The 23,571-nt window shown below is 50.7% G+C and overlaps 9 protein-coding genes across 9 annotated transcripts; 3 read left to right on the forward strand and 6 right to left on the reverse strand.

Annotated features, from left to right (window-relative positions):
* Window positions 1-3,315: 3,315 nt before the first annotated feature.
* BO72DRAFT_526376 (uncharacterized protein) lies at window positions 3,316-4,067 on the reverse strand (the record flags this gene model as incomplete). Its single annotated transcript, XM_040950028.1, has 2 exons — window positions 4,052-4,067; window positions 3,316-3,991 (listed from the first exon to the last, which is right to left on the reverse strand). Exon 2 carries the CDS (start codon window positions 3,892-3,894, stop codon window positions 3,316-3,318), a length of 579 nt encoding a protein of 192 aa, XP_040802821.1. The 5' UTR covers window positions 3,895-3,991; window positions 4,052-4,067.
* Window positions 4,068-6,604: 2,537 nt separating this feature from the next.
* BO72DRAFT_457416 (uncharacterized protein) lies at window positions 6,605-7,336 on the reverse strand (the record flags this gene model as incomplete). Its single annotated transcript, XM_040946335.1, has 3 exons — window positions 6,605-6,757; window positions 6,838-7,239; window positions 7,292-7,336. 3 exons carry the CDS (start codon window positions 7,334-7,336, stop codon window positions 6,605-6,607), a joined length of 600 nt encoding a protein of 199 aa, XP_040802822.1.
* Window positions 7,337-7,847: 511 nt separating this feature from the next.
* On the reverse strand, window positions 7,848-8,826 carry BO72DRAFT_58190 (uncharacterized protein). Its single transcript, XM_040950546.1, has 2 exons — window positions 8,017-8,826; window positions 7,848-7,951 (listed from the first exon to the last, which is right to left on the reverse strand). Exon 1 carries the CDS (start codon window positions 8,788-8,790, stop codon window positions 8,257-8,259), a length of 534 nt encoding a protein of 177 aa, XP_040802823.1. The 5' UTR covers window positions 8,791-8,826; the 3' UTR covers window positions 7,848-7,951; window positions 8,017-8,256.
* Window positions 8,827-9,649: 823 nt separating this feature from the next.
* Window positions 9,650-11,421, forward strand: BO72DRAFT_400822 (uncharacterized protein). Its single transcript, XM_040942161.1, has 2 exons — window positions 9,650-10,352; window positions 10,525-11,421. The coding sequence occupies exons 1-2, from the start codon at window positions 9,784-9,786 to the stop codon at window positions 11,303-11,305; spliced, it is 1,350 nt and encodes a 449-aa protein (XP_040802824.1). The 5' UTR covers window positions 9,650-9,783; the 3' UTR covers window positions 11,306-11,421.
* On the reverse strand, window positions 11,192-12,874 carry BO72DRAFT_484872 (V-type proton ATPase 16 kDa proteolipid subunit). Its single transcript, XM_040947869.1, has 7 exons — window positions 12,568-12,874; window positions 12,440-12,473; window positions 12,352-12,364; window positions 12,133-12,262; window positions 11,923-12,079; window positions 11,740-11,843; window positions 11,192-11,666 (listed from the first exon to the last, which is right to left on the reverse strand). The coding sequence occupies exons 2-7, from the start codon at window positions 12,454-12,456 to the stop codon at window positions 11,596-11,598; spliced, it is 492 nt and encodes a 163-aa protein (XP_040802825.1). The 5' UTR covers window positions 12,457-12,473; window positions 12,568-12,874; the 3' UTR covers window positions 11,192-11,595.
* Window positions 12,875-14,871: 1,997 nt separating this feature from the next.
* On the reverse strand, window positions 14,872-15,775 carry BO72DRAFT_446601 (uncharacterized protein). Its single transcript, XM_040944329.1, has 4 exons — window positions 15,750-15,775; window positions 15,454-15,689; window positions 15,292-15,366; window positions 14,872-15,192 (listed from the first exon to the last, which is right to left on the reverse strand). Coding segments are annotated over exons 1-4 (459 nt in total). The 5' UTR covers window positions 15,751-15,775; the 3' UTR covers window positions 14,872-15,045.
* Window positions 15,776-17,886: 2,111 nt separating this feature from the next.
* Window positions 17,887-19,176, forward strand: BO72DRAFT_360482 (cystathionine beta-lyase; the record flags this gene model as incomplete). Its single annotated transcript, XM_040940742.1, has 2 exons — window positions 17,887-18,018; window positions 18,115-19,176. Coding segments are annotated over 2 exons (1,194 nt in total), but the record flags the coding sequence as incomplete, so codon positions are not given.
* A 511-nt stretch (window positions 19,177-19,687) lies between these two features.
* BO72DRAFT_58329 (fungal specific transcription factor domain-containing protein) lies at window positions 19,688-21,731 on the reverse strand. Its single transcript, XM_040950547.1, has 5 exons — window positions 21,017-21,731; window positions 20,925-20,963; window positions 20,774-20,842; window positions 20,467-20,717; window positions 19,688-20,395 (listed from the first exon to the last, which is right to left on the reverse strand). The coding sequence occupies exons 1-5, from the start codon at window positions 21,593-21,595 to the stop codon at window positions 19,729-19,731; spliced, it is 1,605 nt and encodes a 534-aa protein (XP_040802828.1). The 5' UTR covers window positions 21,596-21,731; the 3' UTR covers window positions 19,688-19,728.
* Window positions 21,550-22,323, forward strand: BO72DRAFT_446603 (uncharacterized protein). Its single transcript, XM_040944330.1, has one exon. The coding sequence runs from the start codon at window positions 21,659-21,661 to the stop codon at window positions 21,884-21,886; it is 228 nt and encodes a 75-aa protein (XP_040802829.1). The 5' UTR covers window positions 21,550-21,658; the 3' UTR covers window positions 21,887-22,323.
* Window positions 22,324-23,571: the final 1,248 nt, after the last annotated feature.

Consider the following 23,571-nt stretch of genomic DNA (forward strand, 5'->3'; position numbering starts at 1 on the left):
GTGTGATTTGCGGTAGACGAGAAAGAAGTAGTTTTCCGTGTGCGTGGAAAATGAAGGTAGACGTCTCCTGACGGCGCTCTTGTCTGTCGAAGGTTTTCCCGGCTGGTCGAAAGTCTGCGGGGTACTGTAACTAGGTATCTTTCGCTTGGCTGAGAAGAGCTGCTTCGATGGACTTTTGGAACTGAATTAGCTCAGTATCGTTGCGGCTGACAATATTGCTTGCTAATATGTTTCTCCCGTCCATAGGAAGATACATGTACACAACTTGCAGAAAATGAGCGGTATCATCATCATCTCCTCTCGGCTGATATTGGTTGAGTCGGGCGGTAACCCGCGCTGCGGTGGACGCGCTGCGTTCTGAACTCCTCGAAGCTATTTTGCTGAGTTCAAGGTTTAAGGTTGAGAGGTCAGCAACTGACAATGAAAAGGAGTGTGTGGCGTGTGTGGCGTGTGTGGCGTGTAGGTGTGGTGTGTACCTGTGATGATTCCTGAATAGCCAGTAGGGCCCATGCGTCACTGAGCTTCGTGCCTGGCGTTTTTGTGTGGTGGGTGCATGTCTTGTGGTGACAGACCATGTCTGACGTAAATTTACCATAAGCTTTCGGAACTCTGATGTTCTTGAGAATGTGTACCGGGAATAGTGGGTAGCCGCCATCCTGCAAGTTAATCACTGCTGCTGTTGCCGGTGGGATGTTCAAAACAACGTTTCGACCATCGTTCCGATTTTCGTGCTCCTGATCGTTTTTATTTGAACCATCGATCTGGTTGTCCTGGTGCCACGGTGGGAGGGAAATATAGTCGTTGTTCTCATCGTTCTATTTCGGATCGACGTTCGGATCGACGTTCTGAATGTTTGGATAAAGTGGGTTCCGACGGCGTTCTGGTAGTTATCCAAGCTGCTTAGTTCTTCTAGCTCGCAAGCGTCTATCACTAGGCCATTACATGAGGGGGATGGATTCAGGGGCTGAGGAGCTGCAGGGCTGGAGTGCCCTTGTCTCCGTCAACCAGCATATCACCAACAACGTCGCTCCTCCGTGCGTGCAAGATCATCTCTGCAGTTGTTCCCTTCAGCCAGGTAAGCTTATCGTAGTGGCTGCGGGCAATGTAGAATGCCTGCCATTCTACCTCGGGTCTTGCGGCCATCCAGCTTCCAATTCCAATCTTATGCGCATCTCGATGAGCCTCGTTTTCTCAGCGGTAAGCAGCAACTAACATCTCACAAGTCCACGAAGACCGGCTGAACGTCACACCAGACACGACCAATGTCGATCATGGAAAATTCCAATGCCGATCTCGATCAACACAGCAGGAGGTAGAATCATATCTTGCTCTGAGGGGACAGGCTGTCTACCTATTAGCCTGCTAAATTCAAGAACAACAATGGCCCCTTGAACAGATGGAGTTGAGAACCCCAAATTCACAGCTGTAGTGGAGATAGGCTCCGGGATGAAGTTAGGGCTGGCTGCCCTCGCATCCGGAAAAGTCACGTCGCTGCGGGAAGTATTTCTCGATTATGATTGTCCGTTCTACTCGCGAGACTTCCAAGTGCAGAACAAGAAGCACCTGCACCCCCTGAATTACTGATCCAACCATGATGTCTCTTAATGCAGCCGAGGCAATGACTCCACTTTTCTATGACAAGGTATGGCCAATCCGCCTGGCGTGGTCGTAGCAGTCGATTCTTGAATCCATTATCCCCTTCTTTCTGTGAAGCTGTTGGGCCCACGTACTTCGTCGCCCCTAGGGCATCAATTCGCTAAATCTGATGCCCATGCTCGTGGCAAGCTGGATTGAGATTATCTGATCAAACCCCCGGTTCCCGATTTCAGTTTTAATTGTCGGGACTTTGATGATGAGAGTTTCGATGTCCCGGAGGTAGGTGAAAACTGACCGCGCCCCGTGACTGATCACGAATCTCCTCCAAAAAACTGAAATCCTCGGCCGACACGTGCTTGAAGGAGACTTATTGGCTCACATCACCACGCTGCTGTAAGCGTTTTTGGAGTGTGTCGATAGCTCGATTGATCCTCGGTATGTCTGAGGTGGATCCTGGCCGGTCATTGCCAGCAAAGCTGATGGCGGAACGGATGGTCTCAGCTTGTGGACTCGGTTGTGGTAGCCCGACAAAATTCTCGTCCGAGTGTGACTAAAACCTTCGAAAGACGGAAGGAGGAACGGTTCGTAAATTGAAGCAGCTCGGTTGATTGAAGATACGTAGCTAAGTAGGATGAACGCATGCTTTCGAGCGAGGGTAAAAAAAGAATTAATCAACGCGTGACTAATGCAAGGCGAAGCCTCCCTGCCACCATCGGCCGGGATCAGTACGTTAGTGTTGGTATAATACTTTGAACCAAGATAGAGGTCTTGTTTGTACACGATCTCGATGAGGGCGAGGGTGGGAATGACGGGTAGGAAGAAGACATGAAAATCGGAGATGACGTTCTCCTGGAGGATGTAAGCTGAACAGCCCCGGTGAAGGTCTTCGGGAAGGAGGTGGTGTGAATGAAGCTGACTCTGAGCCAGTGAATCGTCCGTCATTGATGATTTTACTTGGTAGATATTCATTTATCGTGACCATGCTTTCTTCACTAGGATGCTGTTCGCCATTTTAACTACCGATTCTTATTGTTATAATCCTGTTCAAAGTTTCTCGAGGGTGGACTGCTCCGTGCTGCGGCCGGTTTCGCTGACTGCGCTTGGGGCTGGTAGGCCTTGCTGCCTGCAGTATCATGACTTACCATCCACCTCTTCAAACAACCAAGCATATAACCCTCTCTTAGCACCCGGACTTCCCTTCACATACAATTCTCGGTATATGGCAACCCCGGGCAATCCCACAATGTTCCATCCATTGCGCGAGCGCAAACCCACTCCTGTGACAGAGGAATATCATCGTTGACCCCGCCTTCCTGCCCCGGGGAGACAGGCACGTCCGCGTACGCTAATAGTGCCCCTCCGACCATCCTTTCCCCTGACTCAACAATCGACCTCGTACCCTGCTGAGCGAGGTGCAGCCGGGACCAAAAGCTGGGTTGCCCCAGGGCAGCTGGAAGAAAGTGGTCGCGGACACGAGCGTCACGGCGGTGGCCCTCCCTGGTGTTGACGATCAGAACTCGTCGTAGCCCTGGCCACGGAAGACGATCCGCGACTCCCGAGGGCAGTGCCTCGCCCATGTAACAATCGGGTCGCGTGAGGACCACCCGCGCGAGATGCGGTGAGCACTGCAGTAGACTCTCCACGAAATAACCCTCTACACAAGGGTTGTATAGCGCGAGACGACGCAGGCGCGGCCAAGTGAGCCATACGGCGGGGTCCTCAATTAATTCCCCCGCTTCCGGCTCCTGCGGCAAGCAAGGCTTTCAGGTAGAGCTCGTCCTGGACGGAGCAGAAATCCTCCAGCGCGGGGAGGCGGGAGAACGCGGCGCGGAGGATCGCGCGGAGGCCCTGCACGTCGTCTTCTGGATACAGATATCGGAGAGGGATGTTGATGACGAGCTTTCGGAGAGTAGGCCCGACCTGCGAGAGCAGTCGGTCCACCTGGTGTACTGTGTGGAGGTCATCGAGCTGATTGGGCGGAAAGGGGGCGAGGTAGAGCGAGCGGGCCTGGATTGGCGGAGATAGGTGGGATTGATCGCTGGTAGTGGTATCGCTGCTTTCCCCAAAGTACCTGCTTCGGCCCAGCAGCTTGTCAAGTCGCTTCCGCGAGTCGATGTAGAGACAGTGCTGGAAGAGCAACCGTCGCGCGGGGTGGTGAGTGAGTTTGCATGCCAGGGTAAGACTAACCAAGGTCTGTGTGACAATGTCGCTCGGGGGTTGTATCTTGCGCGAGGCGGAGGGGATGAGACACTCGATGATCTGGAGGATCAGTTCGCCGGGAAGGGAGGGCATTATCATTGTTGTGGTTGCTATGGTGGTGATGGTGGTTGGTTTGATATGAAGCTTTTCGCGTCACGAGGTGAATCTTTGGGTCTTTATATGCTTTTCTATGCATCTGTCCGCGTGAGTATGTTTGTCTGCTTGGGTCCCCCCGTCAGAAAAATCTTTGACTTACTTAGGGTCCAAAAGATATTATTTGATGATAGCGTTGAAGACGGTGGATTCCGAGTAAGGCGAAGCATTCCGAGGTCGACTGCCAGGCATCCCATGGTGCGCGAAGCGGTGAGCTCTCAATGCTAATCAGGACCCCCTGATTGGGTCGCTTGATGAATAAGGTAGCACAGTACTATAAAGAAGGGAGTGAAGAATTAGACCCGGCCACCAGTGCAATGGGAGTCATGTGGCATTTCGCCCAGAAAGCCGGGATCGTATCAAAGGGCGCAATGCCAAAGGCTATACGACCTATGCTGAACAAAGCTATAACTTTATTCTAGGACAGGAGCTATTAAGCATAATCTAAGATGTTCTGCCTAGTGTGCTGAATCTTCAACGCAACCAACACAATCGCCCCGCATGTACAAGATTACCATCTCAATATCGATTTCTCCTTGGAATCTCATACATGTTATCAGTGTCCGACAAAATATTGGTTAACATCTTGAGTTTAGATTTTCCCACAGTCCTATGATCAAACACAGCTTCTTTTCGCCAGGGTTGTGGAAAGTAATGATCGAGTGCCAGGGCAGAGAATACTCATAGTCTACAAATGAAAGCAATGAATTAATCAACCGAACCCACTTCACACGGGTAGTATAACTACACGGGAGAATTTCCATTTGCCGAGTGTCCAGAATGATTGATCGATCGATTGATTATTTTAAGTATGTATATGTCAGTCAAAACTGAGTGGCGGTAGATTTTACTTATTTACAGGCCGATGAAAAAGAATTTAACAGTAGTTCTACTAGCAGTGGTGAGCTTTTGACTTCTATTTTTGTTTTACAAAGCTTTTACACAATATAACCACCAAGTTGTTCTTTGTTTCTTAATCAATATCCAAGGTCTTATAAGAGGTGCTGTTTTGTACAAATTTTAAAGGTCTGACTGGTATAGAATTGAAATTCACTGCCTCTAGAATACATGATGATAGCTAATAGATAACCTCACTTTATTATTGTAGAAACAGTAAGTACCTTAAGGCTGTTCAGGAGGCCCTTAAATGTTGAACCATCCAACCGGTGCGGTCCCGAGTAACTTATCCGCTATCATACTTTAGTCCGTTCTGTAGGCGGGCACGGGCCGCGGCCGGGCCGGGGAATTAGATAGGCCCACGCGCTTCCCGAACATCTGCTGATTTTATGTACAACTTACATGTAAGATCATTATTTAATACTGCGGAAACTTGGAAAATCAACTATAATCAATAAATAGAATTTGTTTAATGATTTACATTGTGTAGAGGGGTGCTTTTTTGGGCCTTGTATGCTTTCATATAATCACCTACTTGTATATGTGCTGTGAAGGGACTTATTTACTTGTATGTACAGTACACTGTGAAAGGCCTTGCTTGCTCGGTTGCCTGTGTATATGCTACACAAGGCCTCGCTCACTTATTTATCTATATGTTGGCTTGCGGAGATGCTGTAATAGACCGGTTTAGTATTACATATAAAAGTAAGTACTTACTTTATATCATATAACCCTTATGAAGGATGTTGGTGTTTGGGAGAGAATCGCGGTGTGTAGAAGTTTTTGGTGATAAACATAGCTGTTCGGGAAGTGCGTGGCCTCTATCTAATCGGACAGTATCTACCCCAACTCAAAAATGACGCCCGGTTCTCCAGCAGCTTCCGTGTCTCAAATGCCTGCGCCCTTGATATTGTCAGCGTATATGGGCATGGATCGGTATTGATATCATGTGACGTGTGAAATGCATAAACACCACGTTCACGTGTAGCTAGTTATCTCCACCACCAATCCAATGAATTTTTCAGGAACATCAGAATTTTCTTCTTAGGCCGCACATATCAACGAACACTGCCTTGGCCAGTATTTGGTGGCTGCGAGCACACCGCATTAGAGCCATAAACGAAATTGATTGAGGAAGTGAAACATTTGTTGTTTGGGTTTCTAGTGTCGAGTAGCCAGGACGAAGCGCCGTTGGATTAGATCATCGGGTTGAGTGTGCTTCCCACACGTAATAGAAAAAATATATGTTCAATAAGCTTGTTGGGGAATGGGGCCTAAAGAGGCTAACCTGATGTTCTGAAAGATTGATTTAAATAGTGGTGAAGATAAGTCGCTACATATATATGTGGTACTGATATGTTTTGCTTATGATGTGACCTGGCGACCCGGGCCCATGTACTGTACGCCGACAAAGATGCTTCAACCTAGTTCCAGGTCCAAGAGTACATACCAGTCTACGGTCAGGAGATTCTCACCCAGATATTAATATGGACTTGAAGCGGCCCTAGTTGAGGCAGTAATCCTTCTACATGGGCAGTGCGGTGTATGTGTACAGTCAAAATGCGTTGGGCAATCCACGTGTAGACAACTTTCCATTTGTCGCGACAAGAGTTTAACGCAGTGAATGACGATCAGCTATATACACGGGCAATCGAGAGACCCCAGAAAAACAGCGGGCTGCTTCCAGCTTTGTTGAAAAGCAAATGATCAAGAATCTATTTTTTGCCCCGTAAAGGCTTCATTCGAGGGGAGCATATCCCTAGCACGCATTAGAGCGGACAAGAGCTCTCCACTTGTCGGCATGATTTTCCTCGCCGGAGACATAAACGCCGGTCGGATCACACTGGTTGATGACGACCTGAGCGCCGTCGGCGATGTTATTGAAGCTGGGGAGGGTCTTCGGCGCGGTGTTCTATCACATTTTCCATTGATTCAGTACTGGTGAATTCTCTCCTCGGGATGACATCCATTCTGGGAGAAGGGAATACTCACATCATTGCACCACCAAATGGCGGAGTTGTACGAGCAGCTCACTCGACCACAGTTTCCTGGGCCGGGACCATTTCGGGGCTGGCCACTGACGCCGCGGAGATACGAGATGCCCTCCTCAATTCGGCGGCGAATGGCCTGTGGGTAGTTGTTGCATGTAACGTCATTACGTTTATGCAGAGAAGAAGAAGAAGAAGTATCGACGTGGTTCTCAGCGGCGAGAGTGTTGTTCGCTGCCAGCTCAGCAAAGTCTCCATCGTAAGTTGGGTTGATCTTGATCAGCTCGGCATAAATCTCCTGTACAGTGCCGCTGAGGATCACGGTGGGACCCCCAGGGCTGGTTTCCATTTCCCAAGAAAACTCCTCTACACCATAACCTGGGAGAGGAGCTTCAAGTCCATGGGCCTAAAGGTTCTATTAGAGATATGCAATAAAGTATAGATGATGGAACGCGTACAAGATAGAAGGCCGCGAGCGTAGGAAGAAAGGTGATAAGTCTCATCTTCGTTGGATCTTGAGAGAGGTTTCAAAGTAGAGAAGGAGAAGATCTGAGATTGTTAATTAGACCCGTGCTGGTAAGTAGAAGAGGATATCGCATTTTCGAGGGAAAGGATGGTCAATTTATACCTTTCACTCGGACACTTTGGTACTCATTTCTGGACAAAAGACAAGAATGTAGCCAAGGGAAAGTGTGAACCACCCTTGTTCGATGTTGCATTAGAAAGTCTCGTAGCAAGCTAGTGCACCTGCGCTACTCCGTCAGCACCAGGGTTGTGTAGACGCCCTATCCAATAAACTTACTGTCAGGAGTCCAAATACTCTATCCCCACTATTCATTCAAGGGTCAAGTGGCAAGACCGGAGTTAGTATGAGGTGTCGAGGATAGAGATAGATTCAGTGAATCCTCACGGTTGACATAAATTCCCGACTGTCTACCGATGGACTTTTGTAAGCTCTCTGGATCTCTATTGAATGTTGATGAGTTTGCTCTCACAAGATATTGAATCACACCTTGCAATTCAGTGATTCAACAAGTGAGAGAGTTCCGAGCACTCAATAGAGCCAGGCAGTCATGGAAATTAGCGTGGAATTGAAATGCTAGATAGTTGACTTGCGGCTAATATCATCTTAGCCATCCGAAGAGCGCCGAGCCTACCAAAGATTGTCTAGAAGGTCTCATACCACAGTCTATGCGACTCGAACTAGACGTCACCCACTAACCGCAAGAGTGCAATGGTCAAGTATGACCCTGCGCAGAGCATTGAAACAATACCCATCTGGCACTAGCGAAACGGTCACTTATCATATGCTGATTATAACTGCTCGGGGTCGGGATAAGCTTTATGACTCGTAGCACACAGTCGAAAACCTCAAATCAATTGCTCATAGATTGGGATCAAGGACTCTGAATCAGGAGCCAATTCAGTGCGGGAGTGGGTCAGAGTAGCTAGCAGTTGAGATTTTGAAGCTAGTACGTGGTCGATTGATTTTCATGAGCACGATGGCCTCGGCAAAGATAGATTCAAGGGTTTCAATTCGGGTTCCACATGTAACGATTGCACGTAACATTAATGTGAATTGGCTGAGAGAAAGTTGTTCTGCTTTATGACACGGCAAATGATATCCAGTACAGTGAAGTGCGAAATCGATAACAAAGCGAGACGGAAGGGAGCTAACATGTAAGGATGACATATTTCTAGCAAAAGGAATATATGAAATGTCTAAGCCATACCCATGCGCTAAACAAGCTTGCATACGGCTGAGACGAGCAGGGAATGCTCGAGTTGTATGATGAAGACTGGGTCGAATGGATGAAGTTCGGAAGATCGAGTGTTGTTGACTGACAGGGTACGGAAGAACCCTAGTGATCACAAACGCAGCTTCCATCATCGTGCACTTACTTACCTGATCCTTAGCATACGAAGCCGAATTCCCGACAGCTCGTTTTCTCATCATGCCGGCCGCCTTCTGTTTTATCTTCCTCGAACTTCCTGATGCCTTATAGTCTGGAGTTGCTATCCTAGGATTTCCTTCTAGAAAATATCGCTGATGTATAGCTCGATATTTTATGGTATGATGCTTTGGTGCTACAACTCTGAATGGCCAAGTCGGGACCGAGGGCTACGTGGTGAAACAATATTCTATGGATATCGGGATTGGGTGGTCTGAAATTGTATTCATAGAATGAGCCTCTACCGTATCTCCCCGGAAAGCCGGCTGGCGGATACGGCGGGTGCAAAGGCTTTGACAAAAGGACCTTCCTGGGGATTAGACTAGACAACTGGTCTCATGGCGTATGGAACGCGGCCAGTCAACAAAAAAGGGCAGTGTGCGCCAAGTACTGCGTTTGTTATTCTAAGTCTAGTCAATTAGTTAGTTAGGGGCCTTGGAACATGACTAAAATGTAAATGGTCGAGGACATCGGTGATTAGTCAATGACTAATCATGTACCCTGAGTCTGGGCACCACTACTGCGTCGCTATAGATGTATGTCTCATCTCGGACATTCGCTTCCGCTGGGTGATGGGTCAGCTCAGAGCTGATTAGACAGCCCAGTGGAGCTGCATGCTTTAGTGCTGCACGGTGTGGGGAACGACTTCCAGTGGTGATCCACCACGCCCTAGCGAAGTTCGACCCTGACTCCTGAGAAACCAAAATGATGTATTAGTGCTGGACGGAGTACCTTGGAATAACTAACTTGTCGAGCCAATCGGCCCGAGGTTCATACACACAATAAGTTGTCTTAGGGTTGTCCCCTGAGAGAGCTAAGAAGGCCTCAAGATGCTTACCACGGCGCCATCCGCCATCCGCCATCCCTGATTCCTAGTAGACTCCACGGACAAATACCGTCTGTGTCAGATGCAATATACTATTCGAACTCCCTGCTTTCGACCCATCCTGCCACCGCCCAACCTCGCACACTCATTTTAAATCCCATCAATCGCAATCATGTCCACCGCGCCTGTGCGAAGAGTCGCTAGTGCATTTCTCGCCCAGCTCGCTTATTGCCTCAACCTGCGCGCCTCGAGAATTTTTCTTGCCTGCTTTTTAGTTTGGCTTCTGCTGTTTCAGTATGGCCGAGTCAAGTTCTGGCGTGATCCCCACTCCGCTTTCTTCCAGGAAGACCATGTGTATGATATGGGTTACAGCCTCTACCGTGAGCGCGAGGCTTGGCATTTTATCTCACGGCACAATTCGGACTCTAAGTCACCTGACTATGTGAAGGGTGGTTCAACTCCTTCGGTTTGTGCAGCCATTGTAACTGTTCGGCGGGACTTGGACCACTATTTCGAAGCCTCTGTTGGGTCACTATTGGAAGGATTAGATGAGAAAGAACGTCGAGCTTTGTATCTCAGGGTTCTCTTTGCCGACACCGATCCCAGAGTACATCCCAGTTGGGGTCAGAGATGGGTGGATCGACTCGTGGATTCAGCCGAAACCTATAATGTGTCGGAAGCAGAACTGGTGCATTTGCAATATCTGGAGACAGAACGGAATTTTTATGAAAAAGGGGTCTTGTAAGTTCTCTTACCCTCTATGTCCCTCGTAATTGGAATATATGTTCCGTGAGCCGTCTGAAGTGACAAGATGCTCTACCTCTCGTACAAAGAGAGAGGGAGAGACAGAAGAAAAAATAAAAAAAAGAAGACACAAAAGAAAGAAAACACAACGCTAACTGCTTTGGTAAAGTGACTACATATACGCATTGCAGTCTTGTCAAAAGATCAATGCTTCGTACATCATCATCTTCGAGGACGATATTATTCTTGCCACCGGATGGTTCTCGAAGACTGTTAAGGCGCTGACGGACATTGCCCGGCTGGAGGAAGCACAGCGACGGCGAGAACATCATCAGAGTTCTTGGATCTACCTGCGCCTCTTCTACACGGAAACAGCATTGAGCTGGAGTGACTCAGACTGGGCATACAGACATATGCCACTCGTCTTTGGCGTCCTGATGCTCTCCGCCTTTGCGGTTCTGGTCCTCCTTCGTCGACGCCCTGCTCACTACTTCCCGCAACTACGTCTTCGTCTCGATTTCATGAGCATTATGGTGATCTCTGTGGTCTGTGTTCCCGCTTTCACTGCGCTCATCTACATGTTTGGGAAATACAGCTTGAGCCCACTACACGGGGTTGTTGAAATGAATAAGTCGGGATGTTGTACCCAGGGCTTGGTATTCCCCAGCCAACAGGTGGACGGGCTGATCGCATTCTTGAGCGCCAGAGGACATGGGCAAACGGACTCGCTCATAGAAGAATATGCGGATCAAACCCAACGTACCCGTTACGCGTTGGCTCCGCCCCAGCTTCAACACGTAGGATTGAAGTCGAGCCGTGACAACCTCGATATCAATACTCGTAGTACATGGGCATTTTGGTTCGAGACGAATGATCCTAAGGCACTGAAAAAGGAACATACCGACTTGTTGGAGGATATAGATGTTGAGAACATGTTAATGCAGGAGTAAATCTTTCCATGGAAAGAAAAGCGCTCTTTTACAAGGTCCACAGAATTGTCGTTCAACAAGCCCTGCTCATTGTTTATTTTATCAAATTATGAAAGGAGGCAAGATGGCAGGGTGCTGTGAGTAGCTGAGGTTCTGCCTCCAGTGATGTGAAAGAGCTTTGATTGTGAAAGCAAGCTAAGTGTCCCGTTGTTGCGATGAATATGTGGGGAGGAAGCGAGAGATGGATTTGTTAGTGATGCTGCTCCCAAGTTTCTCCTTCCTCCTTCCATCACAAGGCAGCAAGAATATAATCAGCTACATTTGAAATCTGTAACACTCGCTCTGGAGTTCATCAGGAGAGCGACAATCAAGCCATACAAGCCTATCTTACTGCATCAGCTTCCTTCGCCATACATGACGTGACACCGGAACGAGACAATCCTGGTCTGACTTACCCAAGACCTCGGCGAAGATCAAGATAAGGATCATGCCAACATAAAGTCGCGGTTGCTGGGCTGTTCCCCTCACGCCCGCGTCTCCGACAATCCCGATTGCAAAGCTAACGAGTGCGTCTGCATTAGTCTCAACACACCGGGAGAAACTTCTCGGAAAGCATCCTGGGTCCCTGCTGCACTTACCCCGCCGCTAATCCACACAGCCCAACCGCAAGGCCAGCACCCATCTGGAGGAGACTGGTGTAGAGGGCCACTTCTTGGGAGAGGTTGTTCGCGATCAGGACTGAAACCACCAAGCCATAGACCCCGAGGATACCAGCCATGACGATAGGCACGATGTCTGGCCAATAATTTCAGAAATCAAAAACGAGCGTTTTGTCTCGCAGAACTTACTCTTAACTATCAAATCAGGACGGAGGACTCCCGAGGAGCAGACTCCGACGCCAGCTTTCGCCGTTCCGTAAGCTGCCCCACAGGCAGTGAAGACGATGGCACTGGTGCACCCTAGGGCTCCGAAGAACGGCTGTCGTGCACAGATAGAGTCAATACCACTGATGTTGGGTCATCCATAATGGGGACTTGGTGATTCATAGAGAGGAAGAGAGCTCTTACTGCATAGGTGGGACTTTTGAGGAGACCGTTAGTACTGCTGTAATCATTTTGATCCGGCAAATATAGTTATGTCTCTGGATGGTCTTACCAAAATTCGGTGGGCATTGTGGACGACTTGGTAACTAGGAACAGGCAATTAATCAAGACGTCCTTACTTCAGGCTTGATAGAAAGCGAACGATTGGGGTTGGCTAGTAAGCTAGGGAACAGTATCTACCTTTATAGAAACGTCAATCGGGGGACTTCCACACTCTAATGCCTTAGCCCTCTGCTCCATTCACGCCACCATGACTGTCCCTCTTCGCATCTGACAGGCTCTCTTATCAGTGCAGCCCGCTCATATGACCGAGTAGCCCAAGTCTATCGATATGGGTACAGTACATTGAGTTACTACTGATCGCATCAGCTCTTTGCTAGGGTATCGAAGGCACTAACCGAATTTGGATATTGTACTGCATCACTGGGCACTGCGCACCATGTTTCTTCTCTGTGCCCAAATCAGGTAGCAACCAATGTATTGGCCGAGGTGCGAGATGACGTGTTAATAGGCTAGCAATGCAGGGCCACATTTGGTGGTCGACAAAGCCCAGTCAATGTTACTAGGATTCAACAACGGCCTTTGGACCAGTCTAGGTTCTACGGCTGGCGGTAACATAGGGTACGGAAGCCGCCATCCCGTTACCCCGACCACGACAGAAACGTGGCTGCCTGGTTACTTCTGGACCTTGGTGCACACACTTCCCCGCAGACCCTTACTCGTTATTTCTCAGGTAACAAGACATCTATTTGTAGCTATTGGATACCCTCCTAAGTGACTAAATTATACCTTCTCCACCACAGATGTGCCAACCATCTTGATCAACATGAAGAGAGGGGAAAATCTTAGGTCCAGTTGACCGAGGCCCTGGAACCATAGAAGTCGTGTGCCTAGAAAACAACTGCTTGTCCACCGGCAATACGACATTTCACGAATGGCAGCCGTGGAGTCCAAATCGTCATGGGCTTTGTCGCTGCGCTGCTTGGCATTTGGATACCCGATGATCTTTCAAAAGCAGCGCGTCGGAAAGCATAAATGCAGAAGGGTGGCCAATATTCCTCAACACGGACACACGGGCATGTATGAATATTGTAAAGTGCAAACTGAGAGGTTGGGTGGCTTTGTTCCACTGGAGCGGCACGTCTGCGGATTTTTTGATAGCTCCATAACCGTTGAACCATCTTGAAGGTAGGAAAAAGGCGGGGTTAGTTCATTCCTAGATCTGGAACAGGCAACTTCCCTGGCAAAAAGGGAGTCGTCGCTTCGAACAAGTTACGGGGATAGACGATTGGCCGAGTCAAACTCAACAGCGGTATAGTGGCTAGATGAGATGACAGCTCGATCACAATTCCGTAACCCTCATAATGTCGAGAGTTTTGAATAGCATCAGGTAGCTCTCGAAGCCGTTCCGTATCGGAGGGCCAAGGAAGAACAGACCCAGGCCGCGCTATCATTGTTTCGAAAACATAAATGGGGCGCACTCTGCTCCCCACATGTTTCGCCTCTGGCACGATGTCTATGGTGCCTTCCATCGGTACCCGTGATAGATGTAGATAAGGACGATCGAATTTAAACCACGAAGAGTGGAGTCTTGAAAACAGACGCCAGTGCCATTTAGGGGTGGAGGTGAGAAACAGACATGGCCGGCCGCTCATTGCCAGCTAAAGTGAAGACGGGACGGTGTAGGACGTCTGCAGCTTGATGGTCTCCCCATCATCATACCGATCTCCACTCTAATAGAGACTCAAAGTAACAAGTTGATTGTTCAATAACATCACGTGGAACGATTGGAAGTGACCCGGGTACGGAGCTGTGCATGATGACCATGGATAAGCGTCGGTACTCTCGAGGTCATACACCTGTATCCGATAGTGCCATTGAGCAAATTAACCCTTGCCAGCTGTTAGATCACGAATTGCAGTCGTTAGAGCTATATGATCACAAGAAAAAAATGTCAGCGTGCTTGGGTGACTTGATCAACTATCTCAGTCTCGACAGACATTCGAGAAGAGCAAGCATCCTTTTCTTTCGGTCTGGCAGCGAGTCTCTGGATTGAAAAATACAAACAATATAGAGATGAAGGAGTTCCAGCAGGTGAAATGCGCATAAAAATACTACTCTCCCAAACATCCTGGATATAATGGCTATAGAGCTACCATCTGTTAGATGAGAGCTGAGAATCTCTTTTGTTCAGAATGTCTGTTAGGCTAGCAGGCTGGAGGAACGAGAGACATCAGAGGATGTTCTAGGGAAGAAGAAGACGAGGGGCCTGTAGAAATCTCCCGGAAAGTCAACGGATTAGTGAATAGAGCTGATTGTGACATATAGATAACGGCAGGTCTGTCACTTGGAAAAGACTGCTTCATTATGTTTAGCTATAGAGTGTAAGCACTTGGATAACTATTCCATTCTTACCTGACCCCCTGTTACCCTCCTTATGTTTTGTGAGTAAGTAGTCTCCTCTAGAAATGGAGACAGGAAAGTCTCCCCTATTCTGTCTGGTCTCTTGAGGATGGAGTTATCAACATTGACGACACCTGCGAGAGGGGGTGGGAGATCGTGGATATAATAATGAAGATCGAGAGACTCATAGACAATTTATTCCGCTGACATGAAACCACGACGAATTCAAGAACGGGTCAAATGTACAAGACCTATCTATACACGATCTGAAAATAACTCCTCTTGATATTTCCCCCCTCTTAGGCGGGCTTTATCCTCCTCTCGTCCGACAAGTTTAGGGTGCGGGGACCGAACGGGTCGAGTGACAGCATAAAAGGCGAATCCTTGGGACTTAGTCGAGAACTAAAGGATAATTCAAGAAAACAACGATGATTAGCTCGTGCCGCTGTTTTATCGGACGGGAACGTCCTTTCCATGACCCTAAGGGGCTTTTTATCTTACCTGAACTTTCGACCCCACGTGGAAGAACGCAAAGTCACCGGGGACGAGATGGTGGGTGATTCCGGTTGCCTCGTCCTGCGCATCATCCGCCATACTCAGTTTCCATTGTCCCAGAGCCACAGGATAGAAGAAAGGCAGTTGAGAGAAGTGGCTGGAGCATACCAAAACATCGATCTGCCCACTCAAGACATACTTTGTCTCCTCGAAGGCATAGTGCGCGGGTCGGTGAGGGCCAGCCTCGATCTTGTAGAACCCCGAGGTAAAGTAGGACGGGGAGTCGGTGGTCTGGGTGCGGATGGAGTGGAAATCGGCCGTCGTGGCGTTCTGGCCCGCGGGGAGGGGGATGAACTCGTGGCCAGCGCCCTTGATGACGGTGAGAGGGACAAGCTTGTTCGACACTGTCATTTTTTTGATACCCGGGATTAGCAAGTTCTTCGGCGGATTGTGCGAGAACTCACTTCTGCTTTGATGACTGGGATGTGGGCTGGTAAGTGAGCGATGAGGCAGGCCGAAACTGTTTTGGAAGTATATAAATGCTTTGAGCTGGTTCGGAAGTAGTTCCCGCAGTCAGGGCTCGGCTGTAGCTGCCGAGCGAGCGGATCGTTCGGATGTGTAGCCCGGCTGACGATCTATACCTTCAATGTTCATTTGCATTTATGTGAGGCCCCAAGAAGGTGGAATGTGACGGCTGGCATATTTGATGCCGTGTAGAAGGTTTGTAGTGCGATGGGATATCAGAAGTCAGCCTCGGAGAAGGAAACCGGGCCGCAAAGAGTGCTTCACCTACTGCTGTTCAGCTTCACATCAAGAACTTCCTTCAGCCGCACATCTGTAACTGAGAGGTGATGTAACTGGCTTGGGAAGCAAGATCAAACGGTGGGACAAACGGTGGGCAATCCGATGGCTAATGGGACGGGATAGTTGAGACGAGGCAGGACAGAGAACCCTAATCCGCCCTTACCGATGCTCTTCCGTTTGCAATGCTAACCGCCCCTCTAGCACCCACGTCATATTAGATACTTGCATCAATAATAACGACTTGTTTTGCAGGAGTGATGACAAAAAAGAATGTCAGCAGGAAAGTTAGAGAGTTCTGGTACGCGGTGTTGGAGGGCCCAGTCCATTTGACTGCCGCGTCTTTGTGAGACACGAGGCTATCGCTACGTCAGAGGCAAACAACGAAGAGCAAACGAGGGGGACTTCACCTAGGAAGTATCGTGTATATCAACCCAAGCCTTCACCCACCGATATCCATGGCCGTTTCCTTTTACGTGAACACCTGACTCCCCTTCCTAGTCCCCTTTGCAGCGTCTCTCAGGTGACAGTACCCCAGCAACCATCTATTGGGACCCATTCTTACAGAAGTGAAAGTATGTCGGAGACAGCCGAGCGCACCCGGGACCCACGCATTACCGGCGAATGGCCGTGGGACACGAGCCTCCCTCAGTTCGAGCTTCTGATGCTGTCATATGAGACGCACAGGACGGTGACCAACGACTGGATGTTTTTTGTGGACTCAGTCATGCGGAAGTGGGTAGGCCAGCGGCAGCGGCAGCCCGATCTTCGCGATAAGCGGATGGCTCTGATGCTGCTCTCTCCCGGCTACCGCGTTCACTTCCTGGTCGAGCCCCTGCCGAACATAGTACCTGTCTTATTCTGCTCCAATGGCCGACAGGAGTTCCGCTTGGACGAGGACGACATCGACAATTGCAAAGCGGCCTGGCGCACCGTGGCCCGTTTCATCCTGGACGGCGAAGGCGAGATCGACTGAGGAGCCGGTGGCTTGACAGTTTGTTGGACAGTGTGTGAAGGAGCTGGACGTCAGGGATTTCCTCGTGAGTTTGAGACGATTTCCATGGAAGGGTGGGGTTGGTTAGGCAGGGAAGGTGACTGCTGAATTTATGAGGACAGAATGAAATATATCTAGCATTGCAATAAACCGGTATTTTGCGCTGGTCTGATTCCCAGTGGTAGCTAGCTTGTATGCTCGACACATACCATGCATATGTCTTCCTCGCCTATGTCAGCTATAGCATAATAGTCTCTTTCGTGGTATTGTATAATTAATGGAGTGGTAGTCTCCACCTTGATGGCTGGTATCATAAACCTGCCGAGGCAGCTGGCTGCAAGGAGTCGCAAGTCCTGGCTCGCCAACATGCTGTCAACACCGGAAAGTTTCGGCCCTGTCGCAGCTAGTAGTCTCACTGATTAAGGGACGACCTTTCTCATCAATGATTGTAATCTATCATACCGGTAAGGTGGAGGTAAGAACCGGTCACCACGCCACGGACCAACAACGCGGCGACCCAAAGCGGAGCGGCGTATGAAGTGGGTCGACTCGCCTTTGTAGTTCAAGGTATAGTACATACCGTTATATCTTCAACTACGATAGCAAGAAAGAGAGAAAAGGAGCGCCATCTCCACCGATGACACACACCCTGTTTCCCCGTGTCTTTACCCTTCCTCCCCCAAGACTCTGATTCTACCCAAGCCAAACGCCATCCCACGCTTCAACTTCAAGCACAAACCATGACACCCACCCCAACCCCCAACAACCCTCAAATGCCCTCAGACCTCGCACCCCAGCCCATGGCAATGACCACGCACGCCATCCACGCCGACGACGACTTCAGCGCACACCGCGCCATCGCGCCCCCAATGCACGTAGCCGTGACCTACCGATACGCGCGGGACCCCGCGCACCTGATCCCAATGGAGAACAAAGACGTGCGTCACCCTTTGCCCCCCTCCCCCCTCCCAAGCCCCCCTCCCCAAGCTATTCCCATCCACCACCTCCCACCGTCTAACCACCTCTACGCCCAGCCCAACGCCCCGCACGACTCCCACATCTACGCCCGCTACTCCGCCCCGAACACCACGCGCCTCGAACACGTCCTGCAAGGCATCTTCCACCCCACCGCCGGAATCCTCACCTACAGCACGGGCCTCGCCGCCTTCCACGCGATCTTGGTCCTCCTCCAGCCCGCCCGGATCTTTATAGGGGAGGGCTACCACGGCGTGCACGCGGTGATCTCGCTCGTCTCGCGCCTCAGCGACGGCCGCAAATGCCAGAAACTCCCGCTGGAGCAACTCCACCTCCTGCAGCCGGGGGACATCATCCACGTGGAGACGCCCGTGAACCCGACGGGCGAGGCGCGCGATCTAGTGGGGTACGCCGCGCGGGCCCGCGCCGCCGGCGCGTACCTGACGGTCGACTCGACGCTGGCGCCGCCGCCGCTGCAGGATCCGATTGCGCTCGCCGGGGCGGATGTTGTCATGCACAGTGCGACGAAGTACCTGGGGGGGCATTCGGATATGCTGGGGGGAGTGCTGGTGGTGAATCCGGAGAGGGTCAGGGAGGGGTGGGCGGAGCGGTTGAAGGCGGAACGGATGGTGCTCGGGGCGGTTATGGGGAGCTTGGAGGGGTGGTTGGGGTTGCGGTCGGTGCGGACGTTGGAGTTGCGCGTGCGCAGGCAGGCGGAGACGGCGCGGGTGTTGGTCGCGTGGTTGGTGGCGGAGATTGCCGCTGCTGCTGCGTCGGTGGTGGGGAAGGTGCTGCGGGGTGTACGGCATGCGTCGCTGCAGGTGGAGGACCTGGATCTTGCGGGTGATGGTGGGGGTGGGGGGTGGTTGCGGCGCCAGATGCCGGCGGGGTTCGGGCCGGTCTTCGCTATCACCGCGCGCACGCCGGAGTTGGCGAGGCGGTTGCCGTCGAGGATGAGGGTGTTTCAGCATGCGACGAGTCTGGGCGATGTGGAGAGTTTGATTGAGTGGAGGGCGATGAGCGATAGTAGTTGTGATGAGTGTTTGCTGCGCGTGAGTTGTGGGTTGGAGGATGTCGAGGACTTGAAGCGGGATTTCTTGCAGGCCTGTCGTGCTGTTCTGTCGGGGGATGATGCTGATGGGTGTGTGAGGGTTTGAGGTGGTCTTGAGGGGTTAGGGGATGGTATGTTGTTGTCGAAGTGTTTATCTTGTTTTTAGACCGTTCGTTTGAATCGGGTTGTTTGTCGAGGTTTCTTGTAGAAACGTGACTGTACACTGATGTACTCTACACACGATGTTCAAGATCCGGGTGACTCTCTCAGAGGTATACAATGGAGAGTCATTCCTCCCAGCTTTACTCACGAACAAATCCCAAACCATTGTGAATAGATCTTGTGTTGCAGTGCATCTAAGAGGTCCACGGCGGCTTTTGAGTCCCACCCGTCCAGCCCTAATTGCAGCACGGCACCTAACTTGGTACAGTGCAGCGGCGACCCGATCATTTGCCGCCCCTGCGCGGCCAGTGGGGAACCAAATCATGCGGTCTACTCAATCAACAATGCCTACCGAAATCCAACACTATTGAACGAATAAGCCTAAACCAGGATACGTCTTACCCTGCAACTCATGATTCATCCACTATACAATGGAAGAAGACAAGAACAAAACAGATAATTACAATTCCCCACCACTCACCGAATAATATGCGCTCTGTACCTCCGCCGCAATCCCCCCAACCCCCTCAAACACGACCGTCAACCGCATGACCCCAAGGATCGAGTCCACGCCCTGCTGTATCTCCCGCAGCAGCCGCTCCACATCCTGGATCTCGAATCCCAGCTCCACCGGGTGCGGAAGTAGGTGCGCGTACTGGGACAAAGAGACCCGCGAATCCTCCCCCGTCGACCAGAGCGCAGCCCGAAGCTGATGGTAAGTCATGAGCAGGACGTACGAGGCCTGCATCGCGCCGCAGAGGAAGAACGGTATGATGTGCGTTCGAGGTGGAACTCGCGCTGGGGTGGGAAGACCAAATCTCTCCGCGGAGGAGGCGTGCGATGCTCCAGTCGGTTGGGGGTGTGGTGCTCCGCGGTGCACAGCACCCCCGGTGGCAATGGCTGCGATCCTCTCGTAGGCGCGCGCCATGGCCAGGGAGGCTTTGAGACAGATCAGGGAGGACTGCCCTTCTGTGAATGGGAAGGCGGCAGCGGCGAGGATCCGGTCTTCGGGTGTTGACTGCGGGGGACGGGTGGGATCGGGGTGGCTGGGGAGGTCGCAGTGCTTGTGGATGAATATGGGGGGAATGTTGCTGAAGGCGCGGGAACGATGCAGTCGCACGCGGGCTCTATTAACAGAATTATGGGCAGTTAGTCTGTTTTTCTGGCTGGCAAAGAGGCGGGGATTGGGGATTATTACGAATAGGCCAAGGACCGGGCGATTGCCCACGCTGTTAAGAGGGCTTGTTCTTCGATATCGGTCCTGGATTCAGGTCGGGGTGAGCGGTCGAGCTTGCGCGTTATATCGAGGATGTCCGAGTCAAGTTGTGTGATCTTAGCCTTGATCTGGGAAGGAGACGCGGCTGCTAGCGCTGAAGGGCTGTGTCGGTTATGCAAGGTCTGCGAGACAGATAGGATGGCTGCTTCGGCTTGGAGTAGAAGGGGCCACAGCTTAGGATAAAAGTCAGGTTTCGTAAAGAGTGCAGTGTTGAGTGACGCTGCCGTACCTCTGAGTGGTTGTGGATGGCAGGATACGGGGTCGTGATCCTCTGGTCATCAAGTGTGATGATCGGCAACTGAGTTTACCAGCGGTTACCAAAAGTAGGGATAGAAAGTTGATGAAGGCAAAGAATCTCCAGATAGGAGAAGATTACTTACTACGTCTTGATCAATGGACGACAGATACAGAACGAACATCTGCAGAGTTGATCAGAGTCGCATTCCAGGGCTTTATTCAGCGCATAACGTACCGCACCCGACCACGCCCGGCGCTGTGCCTCGGTTGCCGCAGCGCCCAGGCTATGCAAGCGGAGATCCATGGCGGCCGTGATCGCCTGGTTAGCGCGACGCCGCATACGTGACACGTTCCCTCGCTGGCAGTATTCATGGATACTGAGTAGTATTAAGGCTAGGACGGAAGACACTGGCGAGATGTCGTTGTCACCGGTGGCGGCCCCTGCAAAGTTAGTTGTGTAGGATGGTGTTCGAGGAATCGCATCGATCTCGTTGTCCACTGCGCGAAACGCCGCTTCTGCGAATTGCTGTGCCGCGAATCGTCTCAACGTAATACTCGATTCCAAACTCGGCTCGGAGTCAGAAGGCAGAGGAATGGATACCAGAATGGCTGAGATGGCCAGGGTGAGCACGGAAGCCGGCCAGTGTGGGAAAGAGGATTCTTGGATAGTCCTGACTTGTCCCTGTGCAATTTGAATAGCCGACGGTCGATCTTCAATTCGGTTCGTTGTCAGAGGAGGCGGAAGTATAGGTAAGAATGGATGGATGTGTACATAGTAAGCATTGACTCTGTCGCCGTCAGCCATCATGAACATAATCTGGCGGCATACAACTCCGCAACAGGATTTCACGGCTGCTGCTCGGATACTGATACTCACATGTCCTCATCGGATGTATATGCGCGCAGAGGTACGAGAAAGCTCGTGCCCATCACATCTCCCATGGGATCACAAACATTGTTGTCCGGGGCTGCTGCCGCTGGCACTCCACTCCAAGCATTATATCTCGACCCATCGATCCCATCCACATCCAGGTTGCGAATTCCACCAAGAGGATCGAGTAAATTGAAAATACTTGCCAGGTACTCTTCATCTCCTGTCACCTGAGTCGACGCAGGGACTGCGAATGCGTGCTGGGAGTTGTGCAGGGGCGGAAAGGTAGGGTTGTGGACTGGAGCCGGAGCCTCGGTGACCGGCGACTTGGGCGCACCGCCGCGACGGATCCCGCCCCGACGGCTGGGACGATAGACACAATTCAACCCTTTGTAAGAACACTACGGACAAAGTCACTGACTATCCGAGTGAAGACACCAGCCAGGCACGCAGGATATCATCGAGAAGTTCCTTACTCTGCTACATGGGCTCCGTCCGTCGCATCGAATCTTGCGCGCGCGACTTGACACGCGGAGCGGTTAATGTTCCCATACGTGAATGGCTCCGAGGGGACAAGAATGACTGACCAGGCAAGACAGGCGGCTCGACTGGGGGCTCTTTGACCAGCATGCATATGTGAAAAAAAAATCAGAAGTCACTGACCTCAAGGATCTCCGGTAGTATGTAGGTTTGGCGAGAGCAACTCCCTTCTGATGGATGAATCTTCCTGGAGGAGGGGAGGGAATTGGAGCTGAGAGGGTGGATGATGTCACATTGGTAGTACATTGGGTAAAACAGGAGGTTACCTTTACCGGGGACTCGGTGTAAAGTGCGGCGACCCAAAAAATCAAACACCGCTCGCCGCCCCGCGAAGGCCGCAATTGGTGAACCAGTTCACGGACGCTGCTCCCCCACTATCTCACTCACACGGCATCTATGTACTATTACCATCCCGGTAAAGGGGATTTCATTATCTTCATATGGCCCTGTTACCTGAGCAGACTGGGGATTACATGATCAAGCACAAGCATGGGCACATGCAGAGTGTTTGTAGACTGGGAGAGTGATATACCCACAAGAATTTTGACAGGCATGTTAAAGAATAGCCTTCTTCTCCTCTTGGCACATACAGTAAGAGGGAAATATAGAACGCAGTGGAGAAGAGAAATAGCTTAAGGATATGTCTGAATCCGGGGGCGAGCGTTCTAGTTGGGGCGAACCCTCCAGATTCCCCCAGCCCTTTTCTCATTTTTCCCAACGGAGTTACCGTGCACGTATCTGGATAGTAAATGGGACAATACACCACCATCACTATGTCAACCTCCTAGAAGTGATAGCCCAAGACCAATAACTTACCTTCAACCTCCTTTAGTGACAGCCCTGGAGCTTTCTGCTATAAGTAGTTACTAGCACAAGATCATGCAAACGGTTTCTGATAATTATAGGACCTGGTCAGCCATGCTATATGGTCTGTTCAGGTGCTGCGGCTTCTCTCTCTCGATCGCAACATCGTCGACTATTGAGAGGGTCTTCAGGTTCTCTCAGGCTAATCTGCCATTGAAACCTATACTGTCAGATCCAAATCAAGAAAAGTAAGAAACACCAATGGGTGCTAATTCTTCATGTTGCTTTGAATGAGCTTGTTGACTGAGAAGGTCTTGTGGATGTTGTAAATGAGTGTCATCGTTGACGAGGACTTGGCGTTCTCGCAACGCTTCTCCACAAAAACATCCATTTCGATCAATCGACAGATCACAAAGTTTAAAGAACATCCCGGAGATATGATCCATATACATGCAACTAGCGCTCGCATTATTCCATGTCAATTTCTGCCTGGCAGCTCCTCGAAGCGATCTTGATGTTTGGGAGCATAAATGATGCATACACCACTATCTGAAAACCTCCAGCATACCCTTCAC

This window comes from Aspergillus fijiensis (genome assembly GCF_003184825.1).
Source record: "Aspergillus fijiensis CBS 313.89 unplaced genomic scaffold BO72scaffold_15, whole genome shotgun sequence".
NCBI classification, from domain to species: Eukaryota; Fungi; Ascomycota; class Eurotiomycetes; order Eurotiales; family Aspergillaceae; genus Aspergillus; species Aspergillus fijiensis.

Excerpts from the sequence above, each read along its gene's own strand:
- BO72DRAFT_484872 (XM_040947869.1), bottom strand. Across the intron at positions 12,080-12,132 it reads TCCTGATTTGATAGTTAAGA|ACATCGTGCCTATCGTCATG; the intron begins GTAAGTTCTGCG and ends ATTATTGGCCAG. Across the intron at positions 11,667-11,739 it reads GATCTTCGCCGAGGTCTTGG|GCTTGTATGGCTTGATTGTC; the intron begins GTAAGTCAGACC and ends GCAGTAAGATAG.
- BO72DRAFT_400822 (XM_040942161.1), top strand. The coding sequence starts at position 9,784 with ATGTCCACCGCGCCTGTGCGAAGAGTCGCTAGTGCATTTCTCGCCCAG. Across the intron at positions 10,353-10,524 it reads TTTTATGAAAAAGGGGTCTT|TGACTACATATACGCATTGC; the intron begins GTAAGTTCTCTT and ends GCTTTGGTAAAG.
- BO72DRAFT_446601 (XM_040944329.1), bottom strand. Across the intron at positions 15,367-15,453 it reads GTGGGCAGATCGATGTTTTG|GACGAGGCAACCGGAATCAC; the intron begins GTATGCTCCAGC and ends GATGATGCGCAG. Across the intron at positions 15,193-15,291 it reads ACGTGGGGTCGAAAGTTCAG|TTCTCGACTAAGTCCCAAGG; the intron begins GTAAGATAAAAA and ends ATTATCCTTTAG.
- BO72DRAFT_58329 (XM_040950547.1), bottom strand. The coding sequence starts at position 21,595 with ATGTTCATGATGGCTGACGGCGACAGAGTCAATGCTTACTATGTACAC. Across the intron at positions 20,964-21,016 it reads GCCGGGCGTGGTCGGGTGCG|ATGTTCGTTCTGTATCTGTC; the intron begins GTACGTTATGCG and ends TCAACTCTGCAG. Across the intron at positions 20,843-20,924 it reads CGTCCATTGATCAAGACGTA|TTGCCGATCATCACACTTGA; the intron begins GTAAGTAATCTT and ends TGGTAAACTCAG.
- BO72DRAFT_58190 (XM_040950546.1), bottom strand. The coding sequence starts at position 8,790 with ATGATGAGAAAACGAGCTGTCGGGAATTCGGCTTCGTATGCTAAGGAT.
- BO72DRAFT_446603 (XM_040944330.1), top strand. The coding sequence starts at position 21,659 with ATGTCCTCATCGGATGTATATGCGCGCAGAGGTACGAGAAAGCTCGTG.